At 49.6% G+C, this 15,660-nt stretch overlaps 8 protein-coding genes across 19 annotated transcripts; 4 read left to right on the plus strand and 4 right to left on the minus strand.

Moving 5' to 3' along the window:
* Nucleotides 1–435: 435 nt before the first annotated feature.
* H257_15382 (hypothetical protein) lies at nucleotides 436–1,762 on the minus strand. Of its 7 annotated transcripts, XM_009843480.1 has the most exons (4): nucleotides 1,190–1,746; nucleotides 863–1,148; nucleotides 616–711; nucleotides 436–563 (listed from the first exon to the last, which is right to left on the minus strand). In XM_009843480.1, exon 1 carries the CDS (start codon nucleotides 1,616–1,618, stop codon nucleotides 1,310–1,312), a length of 309 nt encoding a protein of 102 aa, XP_009841782.1. In that variant the 5' UTR covers nucleotides 1,619–1,746; the 3' UTR covers nucleotides 436–563; nucleotides 616–711; nucleotides 863–1,148; nucleotides 1,190–1,309. The 7 variants fall into 7 exon arrangements, with proteins under 7 accessions (XP_009841782.1, XP_009841780.1, XP_009841781.1 ...); XM_009843478.1 differs by having other exon boundaries at nucleotides 863–1,762; XM_009843479.1 differs by having other exon boundaries at nucleotides 436–711.
* A 155-nt stretch (nucleotides 1,763–1,917) lies between these two features.
* H257_15383 (hypothetical protein) lies at nucleotides 1,918–3,345 on the plus strand (the record flags this gene model as incomplete). The annotated part of the gene is made up of 6 exons (XM_009843481.1): nucleotides 1,918–2,141; nucleotides 2,194–2,239; nucleotides 2,296–2,372; nucleotides 2,419–2,854; nucleotides 2,906–3,084; nucleotides 3,132–3,345. 6 exons carry the CDS (start codon nucleotides 1,918–1,920, stop codon nucleotides 3,343–3,345), a joined length of 1,176 nt encoding a protein of 391 aa, XP_009841783.1.
* On the minus strand, nucleotides 3,153–4,984 carry H257_15384 (hypothetical protein). The gene is made up of 5 exons (XM_009843482.1): nucleotides 4,921–4,984; nucleotides 4,664–4,859; nucleotides 4,530–4,610; nucleotides 4,067–4,481; nucleotides 3,153–4,022 (listed from the first exon to the last, which is right to left on the minus strand). Exons 1-5 carry the CDS (start codon nucleotides 4,946–4,948, stop codon nucleotides 3,375–3,377), a joined length of 1,368 nt encoding a protein of 455 aa, XP_009841784.1. The 5' UTR covers nucleotides 4,949–4,984; the 3' UTR covers nucleotides 3,153–3,374.
* A 194-nt stretch (nucleotides 4,985–5,178) lies between these two features.
* Nucleotides 5,179–6,927, plus strand: H257_15385 (hypothetical protein; the record flags this gene model as incomplete). Its single annotated transcript, XM_009843483.1, has 10 exons — nucleotides 5,179–5,216; nucleotides 5,280–5,308; nucleotides 5,362–5,431; nucleotides 5,539–5,627; nucleotides 5,675–5,764; nucleotides 5,807–5,853; nucleotides 5,917–6,015; nucleotides 6,297–6,511; nucleotides 6,565–6,727; nucleotides 6,799–6,927. 10 exons carry the CDS (start codon nucleotides 5,179–5,181, stop codon nucleotides 6,925–6,927), a joined length of 969 nt encoding a protein of 322 aa, XP_009841785.1.
* Nucleotides 6,928–7,007: 80 nt separating this feature from the next.
* H257_15386 (hypothetical protein) lies at nucleotides 7,008–8,538 on the minus strand. 5 transcript variants are annotated; one of them, XM_009843484.1, is made up of 4 exons: nucleotides 8,374–8,538; nucleotides 8,286–8,322; nucleotides 7,922–8,229; nucleotides 7,008–7,867 (listed from the first exon to the last, which is right to left on the minus strand). In XM_009843484.1, the coding sequence occupies exons 1-4, from the start codon at nucleotides 8,481–8,483 to the stop codon at nucleotides 7,084–7,086; spliced, it is 1,239 nt and encodes a 412-aa protein (XP_009841786.1). In that variant the 5' UTR covers nucleotides 8,484–8,538; the 3' UTR covers nucleotides 7,008–7,083. The 5 variants fall into 5 exon arrangements, with proteins under 5 accessions (XP_009841786.1, XP_009841790.1, XP_009841789.1 ...); XM_009843488.1 differs by lacking the exon at nucleotides 8,286–8,322; XM_009843487.1 differs by having other exon boundaries at nucleotides 7,922–8,322.
* A 375-nt stretch (nucleotides 8,539–8,913) lies between these two features.
* H257_15387 (translation elongation factor Tu) lies at nucleotides 8,914–9,872 on the minus strand. Its single transcript, XM_009843489.1, has 2 exons — nucleotides 9,287–9,872; nucleotides 8,914–9,236 (listed from the first exon to the last, which is right to left on the minus strand). The coding sequence occupies exons 1-2, from the start codon at nucleotides 9,854–9,856 to the stop codon at nucleotides 8,958–8,960; spliced, it is 849 nt and encodes a 282-aa protein (XP_009841791.1). The 5' UTR covers nucleotides 9,857–9,872; the 3' UTR covers nucleotides 8,914–8,957.
* A 2,748-nt stretch (nucleotides 9,873–12,620) lies between these two features.
* H257_15388 (translation elongation factor Tu) lies at nucleotides 12,621–13,797 on the plus strand. The gene is made up of 2 exons (XM_009843490.1): nucleotides 12,621–13,423; nucleotides 13,474–13,797. The coding sequence occupies exons 1-2, from the start codon at nucleotides 12,854–12,856 to the stop codon at nucleotides 13,750–13,752; spliced, it is 849 nt and encodes a 282-aa protein (XP_009841792.1). The 5' UTR covers nucleotides 12,621–12,853; the 3' UTR covers nucleotides 13,753–13,797.
* A 374-nt stretch (nucleotides 13,798–14,171) lies between these two features.
* Nucleotides 14,172–14,709, plus strand: H257_15389. Of its 2 annotated transcripts, XM_009843491.1 has the most exons (3): nucleotides 14,172–14,336; nucleotides 14,388–14,424; nucleotides 14,481–14,709. In XM_009843491.1, exons 1-3 carry the CDS (start codon nucleotides 14,227–14,229, stop codon nucleotides 14,688–14,690), a joined length of 357 nt encoding a protein of 118 aa, XP_009841793.1. In that variant the 5' UTR covers nucleotides 14,172–14,226; the 3' UTR covers nucleotides 14,691–14,709. The 2 variants fall into 2 exon arrangements, with proteins under 2 accessions (XP_009841793.1, XP_009841794.1); XM_009843492.1 differs by having other exon boundaries at nucleotides 14,172–14,424.
* The last annotated feature ends 951 nt before the right edge of the window (nucleotides 14,710–15,660 follow it).

The raw sequence follows: 15,660 nt of genomic DNA on the forward strand, positions 1-15,660 counted from the left end.
GGTAGCGTATCTTTGTGTGAAAGTGGGCGCATAAACCCTGTCAATCCGCCGCCATAATTCGTTTATAAAAGAATAAAACGGCAATATATTATAATAGTATCCATGGAAAGCCACTTGTATAAGGATACACGTGCATGTTTATGTCGCCCCACGGATCAGCCGACAGCAATAATTCACTCGTTTAAGTGCATGTTGAACTATTGGTTTTAGTCTTAACAAGTATTATTTAAGCCTGTTGTTTGTATTACTATTTTGTCGTGCCAGGTTTAGTAATGTAAATGTACTAGTTTGTCTGATTCTTGCATGCTACCTACCCGACCACAAGCACCCGCACTTAATTGTATGTTGGCTGGCATCGAAGATGAAAAGTCCAATCGCCCTTACATGTACCACCAACCATCCTATATACTGTACTGCACCTCGAAGTACATATCATAACCAGCGGAGAGCGATTTCGAATTGAATGATTGTCTAACTCTGTTCATATTCTCCAATTGACCGCTTCATGGGCTTCACTTCATGTGCTTGTACTTGGCGGTGGCATCGCCGTGTGCACCACCGGCCTACAAAAAAGGATACACTCCGCAAGTCTATGACGTGGCACTTTCTCCAGACCTGTCATCTCCTACTCCTCGTCTTGGTGGTTTCACTTTGCAGTCGAATGGCTTGCATGTACTCCACCGCATGGGCCTTCTGGACGACGTCCGTCGCCTAGGGAACTTGAGTTTCAACATTGGCAGGGTTCTACACTATCAAGGGCGGCTGGCGATGCATTGCCAGCTTCGACTTGTCGTCGCCGCATGCCGCCAGCCCCGAAGCATTGAGCTCGTGTCATGTCTTGCGTAGCCGTTTGCACGAGTACCTTTTGGCAAGAAGTCGTCAGGGTCTGCCAGTCCGACCTGGAGGTTGTAGTGACGTTCGCAGACGGCTCGGAAGTGGTGGTGGGGGCCGACGGGGTGCACTCGACGGTGCGTCGTCTTGTGTTTGGCTCGCACTTAAAAGCGTCGTTCACGGGGCCATTGAGTACTTGGGGGTGGTGGAGATGAGTGCCGGTGACGTGGAAGCATGGCAGGCCACCACCAACATCTCAACCACGCTAAGCTTCTTCAACGACCCCCAACCCAAGCGATTTGCCCTGTTGATGAACTCTGCATCGTGTGAATATTGCTTTGCCATTATGGAAACTCACAGTCAACCGCCTGAGATCCAAGTAGCCGACGACTACCGTCCGTATTCGAATCTCGCCGCCGAAGCCGCTAGACTGGCGGACCCCGTCGCGTCCTGGGGCATGCCTCCGTCGTTAGTGGCGTTAGTACGACAAGTCACGAGCCTCGCTCCTGTCTCCATTTACGAAGCGCTCGAGTCGTATGTTCGAGGGCGGGTCATTCTGGTGGGTGATGCCAATCATGGAATGCGTCCTGATCTTGGGCAAAATGTGAACTGCGCCTTGGAAGATGCCGGTACCCTGGCCGAGCTTATGGCGGCGTGTGGATTTCATGGCAATGACCCGACCAAGGCGTTTTTGACCAACTGCGCGTTGGACGGTGCAATGTGTTGGTGCGGAAGCGCGCATGCGGAACGAAAGGTCGCATGCGTCGAGTGCGTTGGGGGCGTTCATGCAGAATCGGATGCTTCAGTTTATGTCGTTGCTGTCGTGTTTTGGCATTCGACCGATCGCCCTCGCCTACGATTATGAAAAGGAAGTCGCGGCGGCGCTCCGCGAATCGCACTGAATCTATATAACCGCAATTGAGTCAATGAATTAATACGCAGCATTTACCTTAAAGTTTGTACTTCATTCATAAAAATAAGTTCAATTTCCTTGGAAAATGGTGTTCTTAGTACTTGAGGTAAAACGAAAATGTCCTTTCGTCAAAAGATCGCCGAAACAAACGTTTACGTTAATGTCAACCAGACATGCGCGACGAGAAATCCCATGACGACAGCCTTCACGACCAAGTGGCGCAACGTGTAAATCGATTGCGTATGTCTGTCAAGGAGCTCTCTCACGGTACCCTCAAACAAATCCTTGTCTTGTTGCTCAAGTTCATTGAAGCGGTACGAGTGCTCAAGAGCTGCGAGCACCCGATGCGCCCAGACGTCGACAGCGGGCTGTTGGATGAGCGCGAAGGTCCTCTTAGGTTGAGCTGTGTATTCATTCTAATCGTCCGTTCATCATCACGCACAATGTAGTCGAATGCTGTCCAACAACGATCGCGGAGTCGTGAAAGAGGTCGAGGTACTTCGCAGCTGCAAGGTTCAATGTATTAGCCTGAGACTTTACATTGCATGTAGCGCCTCCAAGACATGTCCATTGTTGTCGTGGGTCTCAACGGCATGGGCTGCATGATTGCCGAGACGTTCTGTCGGAGGTATAACATCGAGCAGATCAGATGGAGTGTTATGACAACAATGTAGTGGTATTGGAGCCATTTACCTGTGCGACAACTCGAACGTGTTCAAAGCGGACTTGGGCCGCATGTTCTTTCGACCAGACAACGTCGGGTATACGCGGATGGGCGAAGTCGAGTCGGCCCTCCACGCCATCAACCACGACGTGCACGTCGAGCAGGTGCACATCGACTGCTTCGAGTCATGTCGCGGCCTAGACACGACGCTGCTGCACCGTCCTCCTTCCCGCCAGCCCCTACCGCCTCGTCCTCCCACTTCCCCGCTGCCGACATCCCCACCGCCTCTTCTCATGTTTCTTTGTGTGGAGGACTTGGTTCTAACCAGCAACGTCAATGAATGGGCTCTTGAAAACAACGTGCCGTTGGTGCACGCCACCATGGGCCCCGACGGACTCTCCGGCTTGGTCGTCACGTCCATTCGCGGCAAGACGCGCTGTTTAAACGTGTGTTTGGAGCTGCTTCCTCTCGTTTTTCACTTGATAGTACGCTTTTAGTGCTATCAGTCATCGCCCGCGTCGTCGTCGTCGTCGCAAAGCCCCCGGCGGACGTCGCTGGACTCGACGTTCGCGAAGCCACTCGTGAAGAAAGTGCTTCCCATCCTTCCTGCCAGTTCGCCTTGTTTGCCCATGTTTGAGTCCATCGTCGCCGGCATCGCAGCGCACAATGCGCTCAAGTACCATCACATGCTACTAGTCCATGCTCTCATGCTCACGATTGTAGACACTTGCTTGGGTTTGGCACGGTCGTGCCTTGTATCCGATACTATGGCCTCCAGGAAAGCATCGACCACTCCGTCATTCCGCCGTCCTCAGTGCCTAGAACATCAGATGGCTCGAATAGCGGTACTCTCCAGTGCACGAGCCCCCTCTGCCGCGAACACAACCACGCATTGTTGGCTACGAACCCGCGACATCGAAAAGATAATTCGAGCTAAGTCAATCGACGAACTTATATAGTGTATGATTATGTGCCCCCGCATCCACAGTCGCCCGACTTGGCTCGCGCAATCGACGGCGATGCGCAGAGTACGATGGGTGTCGACGACGAGGTTGCCACTACTTGGTCCTGGGACACGAGTTGCTTAGCTAGTTGTTCTTGCTGCAGCTTGAGCCCCCGAGCCAAATGTGTGGCATGCACATTCAGCAGCAGTTGCCCCACCACTTCCTCCACCGGCTTACCCGCCCACCGGAACGCTGTTCGGTTCATTTTCGCAGAGGACCTGGCAAATAGAAGGCCGTTCACCTTGCAGAACGCTGCTACCGCCGCCTCGTTCACAAACTGACTCGGGCGGGGCTCAACGCCACTCACGACGGCGTCGGGCAGCTGGTCGATCTTGTTTTCGAGCACTAAGATGGACTTGATCGAGTCCCCCGCCATCTCCCGTAGGTCCGCCAGCCACCCCGCCAGCTTTCCAAAGCTATCTGGGTCGGCCACGTCATACACGAGCAGCGCGCCGTCCGCGCGGCGGTAGTGCGACCGCGTCATGGCGCGGTACCTCTCCTGCCCTGCCGTGTCCCACACCTGCGCCTTGAGCATCTTGTTGGTGGCCACGTCCGGATCCGGAACGCAGAGCGTGCCGAATTCGGCCTCGAGCGTCGCCGCCGGTCGGTCCTACAACAAATGAGCTAATTGGGATGTCTAGGGATATGCGGTACCGAGAAGGCCGCGGCGCCGCCAACGCCGACAGACAGCACGCTGCTCTTCCCGACGCCCGTCGTGCCCAGAAGGATGAGTTTGTACACGTGTTCCGTCGTGTAAGTCGGGGGTGGAAGGGGGATGGCTTGTGTGGCGGGTGCAACATGGGTCGAAGGGGCCACAGTGACGACGAAAGGGGGTGGAAGTAGAGGCGGAGGTGCCAAGAAAGGCTCGGGAGATGTAGTGGGGACGGCATCACGCGATTCGACAGGTGGAGACTCGGGAGACGGCGGGGGCTCTTGCAGCAATGCGTCCAGATGCGCCTTGGAAAGAGACGTGCGGGCATATCGTCCTTCCTGAAGCTCCTTCAACGTGACCACGCCGGAGTCCACGTCGACAAAGCGCAGCTTGACAGGACGAGGTACGCTGGTGAGTCTAGGTCATTATGGTCATGATGGTAATGGAAGTGAGCGAAGAACGAACTGGCGGATGACTTGTTCGCAGGGCTGGCGTAGAAGATTGGTGTCGTTGATGTGCGTGAGGTACAAACCCGCGCGGACAGCCCTACTCGAGCCAACGTGAACACAACGAAGTGTGATGCAAAATGGCCTGAGTACAAGTGCGCTTGTTCAGGCTTGAGGCTTTCGTTGTACTGCTGCGCAGGTCCATACGTCGCAGGGTCAGCAGCTCGCGGCACCTCGAGCACTTGGATCGTGTATAGGCCATTCCCAGTGTCGGGCAGCGGGGACGGATAGAACTTGATGCCGTACTTTTCAGTCGTGAACTGCACACGGAATGCGACCTTCCAAGGCACTAATCCGCATCATCATCATCAGCCTGAGGCATGTGCATGGAGCTCTCAACAAGGACGTACGTTGGGTGTGTTCTTCCACGGCCGCCATCGCGTCGCGGAAAAAGCTGAACTATATTTATTGGAGCAGCTCACCTGGATGACAGTTACACGTTGAAAATAGAAAAGGCGATAGTAATATGCGGAATCTTGTAGCAGACCTCATGACAGAGATTTCCATGCTTCCTTTTTATGGAAATAAAACGTCGCCTGCGTTAAACTCTCATAGCGTGCCACGTAATAAAAACATGTTTCGAGCGTTTCACACTGCAACTGTCCGCGATGTTCTGGAAGACGGAGATCCCGGCGCCGGATGAGCGGTGATGTCTTTCCCCGACTTGACCGACGGCATTCCCTGACCGATGATGGTGTTTATGATGTAGCATGCTCAAGACGATCGAGAAACTTCAATGTACCACCACCTTTCGTAGGCAGATGTGTGTGATAATGTATGGCGGTGCGTAGTAAACGAGTCGGATCTACGGGCGCTGTACAAACGATTCAGCAAGTCCGACAAAGAGGTGCGTAGGACGTCGTGCGTGCTCTCTTTGTCCTCACATCGTCCTCTTTCTTCGTAGTTCGTGCACACACGTTTTCCGCGTCAACCATCACGCCTTGATCTCATTATTTGTGTGTCTGTAGCAACAGCGGATCCATCGACCGGACAGAGTTCTTTCGCAGTTTCAATGAAGAGCGCACGGCCGTGGGCGACGCGGTCTTTGCCCTCATTGGTATACCTTGATCTGAATCCATCTCAATCCAACTTGTAAGTCTGTAGATATTGACAACAGCGGCCAGTTGGACTTTAGCGAATACGTCGAAGCCCTTGGCGCGTTTTGTTTACTAAACACGGACGAAATCCTCAAGTGTACGTCATCATTTACTTATATGTCGACTAAACATGTTGCAGTTTGCTTTTTCGTGTTTGACCAAGACAAGAACGGCACTATCGAGGGGGTGAGTATACCCAACTAACTAAACCCTTTCAAAGTTTATATACTAAAGCTAGTTAAATATTAGATGGAACTGGATGCGCTGCTGGAGATGCTGCACTCAGACAGCGCCACGAGCAACATGGCGGCAGCGATGGAAAAATTCGACTTTAACGGCGATGGCAAGGTAGATTTATATATATACCTACAGTAGATATATATATATACCTACTGTAGATATATATATATATATACCTACTGTAGATATATATATATATATAAACCTCCTGTAGATATATATATATATACCTACTGTAGATATATATATATATATAAACCTCCTGTAGATATATATATAAACCTACTGTAGATATATATATATATAAACCTACTGTAGATATATATAAATATATATATATACCTACGTTTTCCCACCCATTTGCTTATATTACATGGTGGTTCTGTTAGGTGGACTTTAAAGAGTTTCAAATCCTCAACCAGCAGTTCCCGACGTTATTGTACCCGGTGTACCGGCTACAGCAAAGCATGAAGGTGCACTCAATGGGCGAGTCGTGGTGGAATCGCCGCGCGACACTACTGAACGACCTGAAAGATCTCAAGGAGAATGGCGACGCGGCGGCGATCGCGGCGTCCAAAGCCAAGGACCGGCGCCGCAAGACTAGGTATCATGGAAGGTATTACTTCAAAGGCTCAATGCATGCCGTTGATGGCTTAGGCAGAACATGGGGTGTCTGCGGTACTACCTGTGTCCATGCCGACGGAGTGCGTATGTCGTGGACGACTCTGGCCTAACCGAAGACGCCTTGATCGAAGAAGCGAAACAGAGGGAAATCGAAGCGCAAAAGCAAAAGCTCCACGACGCCCTGGCCGCCAGAGCGGTGTGAACTCCGCCATACAAATTGATTGGTTGGTTGTACTAATGTTATTTGTTTATATGGGGAATATCCAGCGAAAGGACAAGAAGGCGAAGCACACGGAAGCAGCGGACGGACGCAAGGTACTGTCGAAGGACGAACGGAAAGAACGCGCCAAGAAACGGCGGCAGCGGGATATGAAGGACCTTCCATCTCGTAAATGAGTCGTCGTAGTAATACTAGTAGTAATACTACTAGTAATATTTATCCCGTCTAGTAACCTGAAATATTACAATATATGAAACTGGCAGTATATATATTTTTCCCATTTTGCCAGAAAATGGCATATTATTTTCGAAATGCTACCAGACTTTGTACCGTTAGGCTTGGACTTGGCGGGTCGAGGTTTCGGGCAGGTAGAGATAGAACACGACCCAGCAAGCCGCGTACGAGACTCCGTAGGCTGCAAAGGTACCGCCGACGCCGAGCGCCGAAAAGAGGCTGAGGAGGGTGCCGTTGATGAGTAGCGAGAAGGCGGACATGGCAAAGGTGCAGTACCCCATGGACGTCGCGCGGACGGCGGGGTCTTGGAACAGCTCGGACACGATCAGGACGAAGAGGAGGCCCGGCCCACACGTCTGGAAGAGGATCATGACGCCGAGGACCGCGAGGACCGCCGACGAGGACGAGGCGGCGAAGAGGACGGACGCCGCGAGAAAGCAGACGACGACGACGCCGTGGCAGACGAGGTACAAGGGGCGGCGGGGGAACGTTGGCCGGAGGAAGGCGGCGGCGGCGGCCACGGATAGCACGGACAGCGACGACAGGCCGAGACCGACGAGGTTGGCGGAGACGCGGGATGAGCTGCGGATGAACTGGGAGATGATTGTGGGGCCGTAGAAGAGCGTGGGGTCGATCGAGTTGTTGGAGTACGCGAGCAGTACCCCCAGGAAGAGCAGCATCACATGGGAGCTCGAGTTGTTCGCGTCTGGCTGCTTATGGAACTCAGCAAGGTGGGGGGCGTGGTGGCGGCTCTCAGGGAAGTACCCGGTGAAAAAGCAGCCGCCGATCAATAGACCGGGGACCGCCCCCAGCGTAAATGTTAGCTTCCAGTTTTCTGACAGTAACATCATCGCATATGGTAGCAACGTGCCCGATAAGACCCTACATCATGACCTGTGAACAAGAGAATGCGGAGGATGGATGGACGTATTGTACCCCAGTTGGTAGAGGGAAATGCAGCGGCCGCGGCGACTGGTGCTGACCGACTCGGAGATGTACATGGGGAGGACGAGGATCGAGAGCGCGTTGCCGATGCCAGCGCAGAGTCGCCAAATGAGGAAGGCTGAAAACGAAGCGTGGAAGATGAGGATGCCGAGTGCGCCTACGATGCTCAACATACACGCGGCGATGGCCGTGCGACGCCGGCCGAACGCGTCCGCGAGGTGGCCGCCCACGAGCATGGTGATGGTGTCGCTCAACGTGGCGGACGCGCTTGCCATCTCTTGCTGGGACGTAGAGAGGCTCTAAAGGCATACGAGTTAGTCCAGGCAGTTAGGAAGAGGAATTGCGATAGACCGACCAAGTCGTCGGCAATGTACGCGAGCGAAGGCGCAATGCTGTGCATACGGAGAATGCATGAAGACTAAGAGAAGGGATGACGGGCGTACCTGACGTTGTACCCGTAGATCATCCCGCCGACCAGACTGAAGACCAGCCAGAGAATATCCCTGTGCGTTGATGACGCCGACGGAGGCAGGAGCGGCGTTGTCGGCTCCATTGTCAAAAATGTGTGTGCTTTGGTCAAACTAGATTCACATAGGGGTTAATCTATTTTGACTTCAAAACGTATTGTATTAAAATACAATAATTACTTCTTTTGAAGTATCAATAACGTTACTTTGTTAATTACAATTTGGTCAAAATAGATTAACCCCTATGTTAAGGTTATTTCGATATTGTGTACTTCTATTAATACAATACTTATTAATACTTCTTTTGAATTATTAATAACGTTACTCTGTTAATTCGTTATACATACCGGTATACTGTACTACTGTACCAGTACTGAAGTGGTACTACGTAGTACTACAGTAACGTTACAGTACCTATACCGGTAGGTCAATTGGAAGTGCCATCATATACTACTAGCTACTAGTACTTCGTAGTACTACTACAAGTATACGTATAATAGTAACCCAAAACCAAATCAAGGCTCAGACATGTTTTACACGAGTAAGAGTGGTTCGAGACCCTAACCGACTCGGGTGACGACCCCATGTCCAATGTCAAGTCCGCCTTCTTGGATGGAAAACCTGGTCGTTTTGGCCGACAAGTTGATGCCTTCATCGAGAGTGACTTTCAAAGTGATCACGGCTCCCGCGTTGCCCGAAGTGACTCCACCCGTAAACTCGATTTTGCCCAAGATCGTCTTACCGACAACTGGAAAGTTGAGACGGGGAATGTAGCCTTGGTAAAACGGGGTGCGGCGGCCGCCTTCTGCCGTGGTGCGGAGGTACACTAGCGCTTCAAACTACAACACACATCACGTGAGGTCGAATGTATGTGAGGGTATTGTACTACCTTGAAGCTAACGTTGGGGGACGTGATTTGTTCGTTGTTGCGTTGAGGAAAGGCATCCAGACTTTGGAGCAGCGCAGCCACAGTGCTCTTGTCGGTGCCTTGGGCCGCCTTGAGCGCCGATCCGCGCACGACGGGCATATCGGCCCCAACGAAGTCATATTCAATCACCAGTTCGCGGACTTCGTCTTCCACCAAATCCAGCACTGCGTCGTCGTCGATCAAGTCGGTCTTGTTAAGCAGCAGCACGATCGACTTCAAGCCCACCTGTTTCGCCAAAAGGAGTTGGTCGCGAGTTTGCTGCGTTGGCCCCTCCGTCGCAGACACGACGAGGATGACCGCGTTGAGAGCGGAGCCCTGCGTGATGAAGTACTTGGTGGCGTCGCTCGGCCCGGCAAAGTCGACATGGTCGTACTGGCGGGTGGGGGTTTGGTACTGCACGCGAGTGGCGTCGTACACGATCCCGTTCTTGTCCAGGGGGGCCGCGGTGTTGGACTGGGATTGGGCGAGGGCGGTTTTCAATGTGGTCTTGCCGTGGCCGAGTTGGCCAATGGTGCAAACGCGGAAGGCCATGGTGGGCTGGAACGAGTCAATTCAAGAATGACAAGAGTGTGCGCACAATTGGCCCCCAGTCCAAAGTCAAGTCCCCCGTAAAGAAACGCATGGTGGGGGTACAGTACGTTCTTTGGGGGTGATTTCTCCGTGTTAAACTACGTCGACGGGAAAGAAAAATTTGGTGCACCCACAGCACGACCGTGGAAGTTGGTTGTCGAATCGAGAGAATAATGTAACACTCGTAAGATGCATCTGACTTGCGGAATCTGATGTCAAGTGAATACTGCGTAGTACTACTGTGCCGTGCATGTAGTAGTCCCTCCTCGCACGGTAGAGTAGTACGTTACAGTGAAATGTGTCCACAACTCAAAATGATTGGATTCTGTACTACCGGTAGTCATGAGCTTAATATCAACCCAGTCTACCATCCGTACAGTATTACGAATCGATATCGGTTTGGAGTTCAACACAGCCAACTATTAGCGAAATGATTTTACTGTTACTAGTCACTTCGTACAATTGTACAATTTGATTGCATCTACGCCAGCTGCCAGTCCCCATTTCCCTGCGCGGTACTTACTGCTTGGACTGTACTGTACTAGTACTACTAACGTTAGTATTAAAAGTACTGATTACCTGTACACCGATAACCTATAGTACTTACCCATTGTACGTAGTAGTACTTTACCTACCTACCCACGCATAAATTTTGGTGAATTCAAATTGTCTGCATTTTATTTAGAGTTTAACGCGGTACGTAGTAGTGCTTATGAATGCAGTACTACCGGTATTACTAGTATTGGACTACAGTACTGTAGCGTCATGTGCGGGAAGACCAGGTTCAATTCACCCATTAACAGTAAACCCGTTCCACTGTTTCTGTTCTCAGAAATTGGTGTTTATGGAACTTACTACAGTAAGTACCGGTACAGTAGTATGTTCTAACCACCTCTTTCTATGGTGACGCAGTGAACCCCGGAGATATAGCATTACGTATATGTACTCACCGGGGGTAGGACGGAGTCCCAGGTTACAGGGATACGGGCTAGTAAAGTGTATTCGGATGGCACAATCCACTTGTACAATGTACTTCGGGTCAAAACAACCGTGGACCTTTTTTAATTGGGAAATGCCTCTGAAAACCACTATGTACAGTACAGTACGGGTGGATGCAGTGCTACTAGTACGCCAGAAATTTTCGATAAATTCACTATAGTACTGTAAAAGTAACTTGAAGTGATTTACATAAGCCGAAACAGCAATACCCTAACCATTTCGCGATCGAGTTGGACTCCATTTCCCGATCAAAGTTTTTCAAATCAATGTGATTTGACTGTGAATATAAAATAGCAATGTTGACTAGGATTCGAAAGCACAAAAGTTCACGAAGTTTGCACGTTTTATGCACCACTCGAATATGTTTCGAACTGTTTTACTACGTAGTACACTGTAGTACTAGTACTTCGAAGTACGTACAGTACTATGTAGTACCAGTACAGTACTGGTACTACTTAGTTAAAAAAATTCTACAAGTACTATTAAAATAGTACTACGTATTAATAGTACTTGTAGTATTTTTTTCACCATATTGATTGGAAAAAAAGTCCAACTTGATCGGGTAATCGTGTACTATTAATAAATTTAGTAGTACGTAGTAAGCTTTGTACTACGACAGATAGTTCTTAGGAATATTAGAAGTACTACTGTACTACGTAGTAGTAAGTTAGTTACTATTAATAGTACTATTTTAATACTCATTAATATTAATATTAATAGTACGAACAAACTTACACCTCTCCTCTACTACAGTAGTACAGTACTGTAGAAATAACAACCTTGTCTCCGCGTTAACAATAACTACCCTGGCACTGCATCCACCGGTCCTATATTCGAATTCGCCAAAATACTCTAAGCATCTCCACCGCACCTCTAAATTTGGCACACTGATACTGTACGTAGGCACTACTAGTACTAGTATAGGTTTTCGGTGTACGAAAGAGTTAGTAAGTACGTTTACAGTTAATACTAGTACGTAGTAGTCCGACCACTAAGTACTAATAGTAAGTAGTACAGTACTCCCAAGTAATTCTGAGTACTGTAGTACTACGTAGTAGTACATGTCTTGCACAGTACTCCATGCAGGGAAATGGCATAATCAAACTGTACACCAAGTAGTGGTAGTACAATTGTAGGAACCGACATAGCAGTAAAAAACAAACATTTCGCCTCACAGCACAGTAACGTTAAAATGACTCCAAGGCGATATCAAATGGTAATACCGATCGTGGACCGGGTTGATATAAAGCCCTGTAGAAATCCAATCATTTCGAGTTGTGGACACATTTCACGTACAATTCCCTCATTAACATAAATCAGTTCCACTGTAGTTTTGACCCGAAATACTGTTTCAATGAGATTTATATGGAACTTTGTATGCTCATTCCACCTCACCTCTTACTAATTAGGGGTTAAGTGCATCTCAGTGGTTAGCGATACAGTTAACCCCGGAGATATAGCATCGTATGTACTCACCGGGGGTAGGACGGAGTCCCAGGTTACAGGTCTACTGGCGAAAAGGTGTATCCGGATGTACCGTAGTACTACCGGTAGTCATTCCCTCATTGAAACAGTGTTTCGGGTCAAAACAACACTGTGTTTTAATGAGGGAATTGTACCACATTTCACTGTAACGTACTACTCTACCGTGCGAGGAGGGACTACTACATGCACGGCACAGTAGTACTACGCAGTATTCACTTGACATCAGATTCCGCAAGTCAGATGCATCTTACGAGTGTTACATTATTCTCTCGATTCGACAACCAACTTCCACGGTCGTGCTGTGGGTGCACCAAATTTTTCTTTCCCGTCGACGTAGTTTAACACGGAGAAATCACCCCCAAAGAACGTACTGTACCCCCACCATGCGTTTCTTTACGGGGGACTTGACTTTGGACTGGGGGCCAATTGTGCGCACACTCTTGTCATTCTTGAATTGACTCGTTCCAGCCCACCATGGCCTTCCGCGTTTGCACCATTGGCCAACTCGGCCACGGCAAGACCACATTGAAAACCGCCCTCGCCCAATCCCAGTCCAACACCGCGGCCCCCCTGGACAAGAACGGGATCGTGTACGACGCCACTCGCGTGCAGTACCAAACCCCCACCCGCCAGTACGACCATGTCGACTTTGCCGGGCCGAGCGACGCCACCAAGTACTTCATCACGCAGGGCTCCGCTCTCAACGCGGTCATCCTCGTCGTGTCTGCGACGGAGGGGCCAACGCAGCAAACTCGCGACCAACTCCTTTTGGCGAAACAGGTGGGCTTGAAGTCGATCGTGCTGCTGCTTAACAAGACCGACTTGATCGACGACGACGCAGTGCTGGATTTGGTGGAAGACGAAGTCCGCGAACTGGTGATTGAATATGACTTCGTTGGGGCCGATATGCCCGTCGTGCGCGGATCGGCGCTCAAGGCGGCCCAAGGCACCGACAAGAGCACTGTGGCTGCGCTGCTCCAAAGTCTGGATGCCTTTCCTCAACGCAACAACGAACAAATCACGTCCCCCAACGTTAGCTTCAAGGTAGTACAATACCCTCACATACATTCGACCTCACGTGATGTGTGTTGTAGTTTGAAGCGCTAGTGTACCTCCGCACCACGGCAGAAGGCGGCCGCCGCACCCCGTTTTACCAAGGCTACATTCCCCGTCTCAACTTTCCAGTTGTCGGCAAGACGATCTTGGGCAAAATCGAGTTTACGGGTGGAGTCACTTCGGGCAACGCGGGAGCCGTGATCACTTTGAAAGTCACTCTCGATGAAGGCATCAACTTGTCGGCCAAAACGACCAGGTTTTCCATCCAAGAAGGCGGACTTGACATTGGACATGGGGTCGTCACCCGAGTCGGTTAGGGTCTCGAACCACTCTTACTCGTGTAAAACATGTCTGAGCCTTGATTTGGTTTTGGGTTACTATTATACGTATACTTGTAGTAGTACTACGAAGTACTAGTAGCTAGTAGTATATGATGGCACTTCCAATTGACCTACCGGTACAGGTACTGTAACGTTACTGTAGTACTACGTAGTACCACTTCAGTACTGGTACAGTAGTACAGTATACCGGTATGTATAACGAATTAACAGAGTAACGTTATTAATAATTCAAAAGAAGTATTAATAAGTATTGTATTAATAGAAGTACACAATATCGAAATAACCTTAACATAGGGGTTAATCTATTTTGACCAAATTGTAATTAACAAAGTAACGTTATTGATACTTCAAAAGAAGTAATTATTGTATTTTAATACAATACGTTTTGAAGTCAAAATAGATTAACCCCTATGTGAATCTAGTTTGACCAAAGCACACACATTTTTGACAATGGAGCCGACAACGCCGCTCCTGCCTCCGTCGGCGTCATCAACGCACAGGGATATTCTCTGGCTGGTCTTCAGTCTGGTCGGCGGGATGATCTACGGGTACAACGTCAGGTACGCCCGTCATCCCTTCTCTTAGTCTTCATGCATTCTCCGTATGCACAGCATTGCGCCTTCGCTCGCGTACATTGCCGACGACTTGGTCGGTCTATCGCAATTCCTCTTCCTAACTGCCTGGACTAACTCGTATGCCTTTAGAGCCTCTCTACGTCCCAGCAAGAGATGGCAAGCGCGTCCGCCACGTTGAGCGACACCATCACCATGCTCGTGGGCGGCCACCTCGCGGACGCGTTCGGCCGGCGTCGCACGGCCATCGCCGCGTGTATGTTGAGCATCGTAGGCGCACTCGGCATCCTCATGAGTCGGTTAGGGTCTCGAACCACTCTTGCTCGTGTAAAACATGTCTGAGCCTTGATTTGGTTTTGGGTTACTGTACGTATACTTGTAGTACTACGAAGTACTAGTAGCTAGTAGTATACAGTATGATGGCACTTCCAATTGACCTACAGTACCGGTACTAAATATTACGAAGTTCTAGTAATAAGTACTTACGTAGAGTGAAAGGGGAGGGTTCTGACTCGACCCTAACTAGGCTTCCTGCCAAGGACATGAGGAAACCTGGGACTGAACCAGCGACCATCGGTGTGTTCTTGTCATATTTAGATCAGATGTAAAGTGTTCTATAAGTAGACGCGCTCCCAACTGAGCCAAAAGAACTGGTCAATCTGGACATGAGATTGTACTACGAGAATGTGTACTCTCCACTCGTAGTACTGATGCTCCGAATTACTTCGAAGTATAAGGAACATTTGTCGAAGTATACTCTCGTCGTTCGTGTATACCACTGCCACTAAGCCTAGCGACATTAATTGCATTTCTTCGATAGGCTACTTACTCATGGCTCCTACCGCCTTGAGTGTAAGCTTACTTTTAATAGCATTTCCCCAATAGACTACTCATGGCTGCTGTCGCCTTGTGTGGTGTAAGCTTAATATTTAAGTGATGAGGTATTCAAATCCCATCAATTTACTACTCGGTGGAATTACCACGAATTACTACCAGCACTGATGCAGCTTACCTAGAATACTGTTTAACACTTACTTCAGTAGTATGTTGGTACGATTAACGTTGTACAACGTTGTTTGCCTTCGTAACTGTGTTTTTCGGAACAACCATGTCGAAGGGATCAAAGGGACATTAGAGAGGTTTCGCAACTCATCTTTATCATTATCCTCAACTGCTTCTGCCAAAAGCGGAAGTGTCCCTGTCAAAACTAATTAATGATACTGTGAAAACTTATTCGGAATCATTGGATTTGAACTATTGTGATGACAATCGTCATTGTCCTCACAGCCCGTTTGGCGGATAATCGCACCCA

Source organism: Aphanomyces astaci, assembly GCF_000520075.1.
Source record: "Aphanomyces astaci strain APO3 unplaced genomic scaffold supercont1.69, whole genome shotgun sequence".
In the NCBI taxonomy this organism is placed as follows: Eukaryota; Oomycota; class Saprolegniomycetes; order Saprolegniales; family Verrucalvaceae; genus Aphanomyces; species Aphanomyces astaci.

Bases quoted from the DNA above. Each gene is read 5' to 3' on its own strand.
- H257_15382 (XM_009843478.1), bottom strand. From the start codon at position 1,618: ATGAACGCCCCCAACGCACTCGACGCATGCGACCTTTCGTTCCGCATG.
- H257_15387 (XM_009843489.1), bottom strand. From the start codon at position 9,856: ATGGCCTTCCGCGTTTGCACCATTGGCCAACTCGGCCACGGCAAGACC. The intron at 9,237-9,286 runs GTAGTACAATAC...TGTGTGTTGTAG, and splicing joins CCCCCAACGTTAGCTTCAAG to TTTGAAGCGCTAGTGTACCT.
- H257_15389 (XM_009843491.1), top strand. From the start codon at position 14,227: ATGGAGCCGACAACGCCGCTCCTGCCTCCGTCGGCGTCATCAACGCAC. The intron at 14,337-14,387 runs GTACGCCCGTCA...CCGTATGCACAG, and splicing joins ATCTACGGGTACAACGTCAG to CATTGCGCCTTCGCTCGCGT. The intron at 14,425-14,480 runs GTCGGTCTATCG...GTATGCCTTTAG, and splicing joins CGTACATTGCCGACGACTTG to AGCCTCTCTACGTCCCAGCA.
- H257_15384 (XM_009843482.1), bottom strand. From the start codon at position 4,948: ATGGCGGCCGTGGAAGAACACACCCAAC. The intron at 4,611-4,663 runs GTACTCAGGCCA...TGGCTCGAGTAG, and splicing joins AAGCCTGAACAAGCGCACTT to GGCTGTCCGCGCGGGTTTGT. The intron at 4,023-4,066 runs GTACCGCATATC...CATTTGTTGTAG, and splicing joins GCGGCGCCGCGGCCTTCTCG to GACCGACCGGCGGCGACGCT.
- H257_15386 (XM_009843484.1), bottom strand. From the start codon at position 8,483: ATGGAGCCGACAACGCCGCTCCTGCCTCCGTCGGCGTCATCAACGCAC. The intron at 8,230-8,285 runs GTCGGTCTATCG...GTATGCCTTTAG, and splicing joins CGTACATTGCCGACGACTTG to AGCCTCTCTACGTCCCAGCA. The intron at 7,868-7,921 runs GTACAATACGTC...GTCATGATGTAG, and splicing joins ATTTCCCTCTACCAACTGGG to GGTCTTATCGGGCACGTTGC.
- H257_15388 (XM_009843490.1), top strand. From the start codon at position 12,854: ATGGCCTTCCGCGTTTGCACCATTGGCCAACTCGGCCACGGCAAGACC. The intron at 13,424-13,473 runs GTAGTACAATAC...TGTGTGTTGTAG, and splicing joins CCCCCAACGTTAGCTTCAAG to TTTGAAGCGCTAGTGTACCT.